Source organism: Pteropus alecto, unplaced genomic scaffold (assembly GCF_000325575.1).
Source record: "Pteropus alecto unplaced genomic scaffold, ASM32557v1 scaffold106, whole genome shotgun sequence".
Lineage (NCBI taxonomy): Eukaryota > Metazoa > Chordata > Mammalia > Chiroptera > Pteropodidae > Pteropus > Pteropus alecto.
In genome coordinates, this window is record NW_006442103.1 from 17361964 (window position 1) to 17364795 (window position 2832).

The 2832-nt window shown below is 57.8% G+C and overlaps 2 protein-coding genes across 2 annotated transcripts in view; both read left to right on the forward strand.

Moving 5' to 3' along the window:
• Nucleotides 1-1629, forward strand: part of LOC102892869 (myomegalin) — a 108095-nt gene extending 106466 nt beyond the window's left edge. Inside the window, exons 40-41 of the mRNA XM_025052244.1 lie at nt 705-818; nt 1373-1629. Of these exons, the coding sequence (XP_024908012.1) occupies nt 705-818; nt 1373-1614 (356 nt within the window). The 3' untranslated portion in view covers nt 1615-1629. The remainder of the gene's footprint in view (nt 1-704; nt 819-1372) is intronic.
• Nucleotides 1630-1971: 342 nt separating this feature from the next.
• LOC112486183 (myomegalin) overlaps nt 1972-2832 on the forward strand; it is a 4963-nt gene continuing 4102 nt past the window's right edge. The window contains exons 1-2 of the mRNA XM_025052301.1: nt 1972-2055; nt 2724-2820. Of these exons, the coding sequence (XP_024908069.1) occupies nt 1972-2055; nt 2724-2820 (181 nt within the window). The remainder of the gene's footprint in view (nt 2056-2723; nt 2821-2832) is intronic.

Genomic DNA, 2832 nt, shown 5'->3' on the forward strand with positions numbered 1-2832 from the left:
GGAGCTTCGTCCGGCACGTAGATTCCACTCGGCCTATGTTAGGAGGAAGTTTTTTGCTGCCCTAGCTGCAGTGCTCAGTTATGTCTCCTCTGCCCCCACCCCGCCCCCAGTGACCAGGCTTTGGACCCAGCCCCACCAGCTCAGCCACGCTCCCCCGCGTTTCTGTGATTTCTGCGATATTTTCCAGTTCCGCCACTGTGGGGGTGCTTCCTGGCCTCTAACGGGGCGTCTCTGCCGCGCCGGAGCTCTGTCTCCTGTTCTTCTCATACGACTGCATTTTTTCCAGTACTAACTCCTCATCGGAATGGTGATGAGGATGCTGAGCTTAATTACCCATAAGGACTTGATTCATTCCTTGATTCAGTATTTTTAACATAGATACTACATATATTTGCACGTTTATATTTAGTTACAAGGCATTGTAATAGACACTACATACAAAATTATATTAAAAGCGGGGGTTAGAAAAATATACCTAATAATTTAAACTAGGAGTTGCCTCCTCATAGAGCACCCCTCAGGTAAAGGTACCCCTGCTCGTTCCAGACAGAGTTGCTCTTGTTCTGGATCATGGGGCGTGGGTGACAGACACGCAGGGTGAGTCACGCTGCCTCAGGTCTTGGGTGGTGAAGACAAAGCTGGGCTCCCGCTGGGTGCGCGGTGTGTCCAGGGTCCTGAAAATCCTTCTGGCCTTCGCTCCCCAGATTCGGTCGCCTCCCCTCCGGTTCGAGATGTCGGCATGAACCCAGCTCTGGTCTTCCCCAGCTCGCCCGCCGCTGCTCCGGGCTCAGAGACAGCCATCTTCAATAAGGCAAATGGTAAATGTGGCCACTGAAGGACGAGGGGACTGACAATGGGAAGTTAATGCAAGTAACGTTTGGTTCTCTGCGTGCACGTCTGAGTCCCGAGACCTTCCTCTGCGTGCTCCAGGGCCTCTCGGCCTGCTCGCTGCTCCTCCTGTGGCCGCCCTCCCCATCCTTATTCTCGCTCCGGGGTGGGGGCGGGGGGTCTCCTTCTGCTCAGCTGTCTTCATTGTGCTGTGACCTTACCCCTCTTGAAAGCGCTCTCTGTCTCCAGCTGAATTTCCTGTCTGCTTCTAAACTCCAGATATTAAAACACTTTTAAATAACATTTGTCTTGAATATTTCATTTGTCAGCAAGGACAGGATTTGCCAACCTGGCGCTTTAATCACTGAGGTGATGTAAGAAAGGTTATAAAAATTTAGAACCCAGAGTATCTGCGGACGGCACGCTCGCGCTTTCCAAGACCGCCCTTCTCGTTCCGGGCTCCGTCACTGTCCGATGTCCCTCCCGGACTGATGCTATGACGGAGTAACCGTGCGTTCTGTTGTGCTGTGGCTTTATCTTTCAGAGCTGGGTTTGGCGGCCCCTCCAGTAACGAAGAGCCCTCCCAAGCTGGAGGGCGATGCCACCGATGGCTCCTTTGCCAATAAGCACGGCCGCCATGTCATCGGCCACATTGACGACTACAGCGCCCTCACACGGCAGATTGCGGAGGGCAGACTGCTGGTCAAGAAGATAGTGTCTCTCGTGAGATCAGCCGGCGCCGGCCCTGGCCTTGCGGCTCCCGGCACAGAGGTGATCACAGCATAGCTCGTAGGTGCCCCTGTTCCTTGTGCCCTTCGTTCTTCCGATTCTAGCACCTTCTCCACTTTGCTTTCACGCTCTACATATCGCAGCGGAAGATACTTCCTCCGTCTGCACCCCGTCAGGCCTTTCTTCTCCAGCTCTTTTCGCTGGCAGCTCTGCTCTGCTGCAGACGCGGCTGACTTGGTGTCCCCGCCAGAATCACCCAAAAGCCTCATCCTCGTCGGTAGAGCATCTGTGAGCGTCAACACCCAGTGGCCTGTGCCCAGCACCCTTTAGTAGCTGATCATCTGCTACGGTCCCTGGCACATGGCCGGCTGTGGGCAGAATAAAATCACTTAGCCGGGTGTCTAGAAATCGAGAATGCGCACCCGTATGTGCCACGTGCGTAGAAGGGGCGAGAAGCCTGGCAGCCCCGGGCCTTCCCTGTTTGAGCCGGGGAGGGAAGTGGGCAGCGGGCCTCCTCGGGGCGCCTCACCGTGGAGAGGCCAGGGACCAGGCACTGCGCTGTCTGCGCCACTGGAGATGCAGGGACACACAGGACAGGCCTGCCCCCAGGGGCCCCCACACTAGGGAGGAAGACGCACACGCGGGCACCTGCGTCGGAAGAGTTAGGGTCGCCCTCTGGGTGCGGGGCTCGGACACCGGAGCAGCTGTTCTCCCAGCGGAGGAAGCGGCGGGGTCTCGCATGCCCTCTGTCGGGGTGTCTCCCGCCCTGACACCAGGAGGACACCTGTGTGTGTTGGGGCGGAGGGGGTTTATTTTCTGCTTTCATGGGAACAAAGGTGGGTCTTTCTCGCACCTGCTCTTTCTTAGCGTTAATTCAAATTAATCAGAGTGCCGAAGTGGCATATTTTGCTCCCCTTCAGAAGCCTGGAGCAGGACCAGAAGCTTAAAGGGAGAGTGGGGGGAGCTGGGACCAAGGGAATTCTTGCGAGCAGGCGGGCACCGCTGACGTCGGGGGTGCCGGGCTTCTGGGTTAGCGAAGGGCTTCAGGGGTGCAAGCAGGCCGTGTCTGTGCCCCGCTCACAGAGGAGGCTTGAGCCCTGTGTGCGAAAGAAATAGAAGGGGACCCTGCGGCCCCAGCGAGGCCCGTGGCATCGCCCCTCTTCCAGGTGCTGGCCGGCGACGGCGTCCGCGAGCTCCGCAGCAGCGCCTGCGCCCTGCACCGCGCGCTGGACGAGGCGACGTCCCTCCTCACCGTGTTCTGGCGCGCGGCCTCGC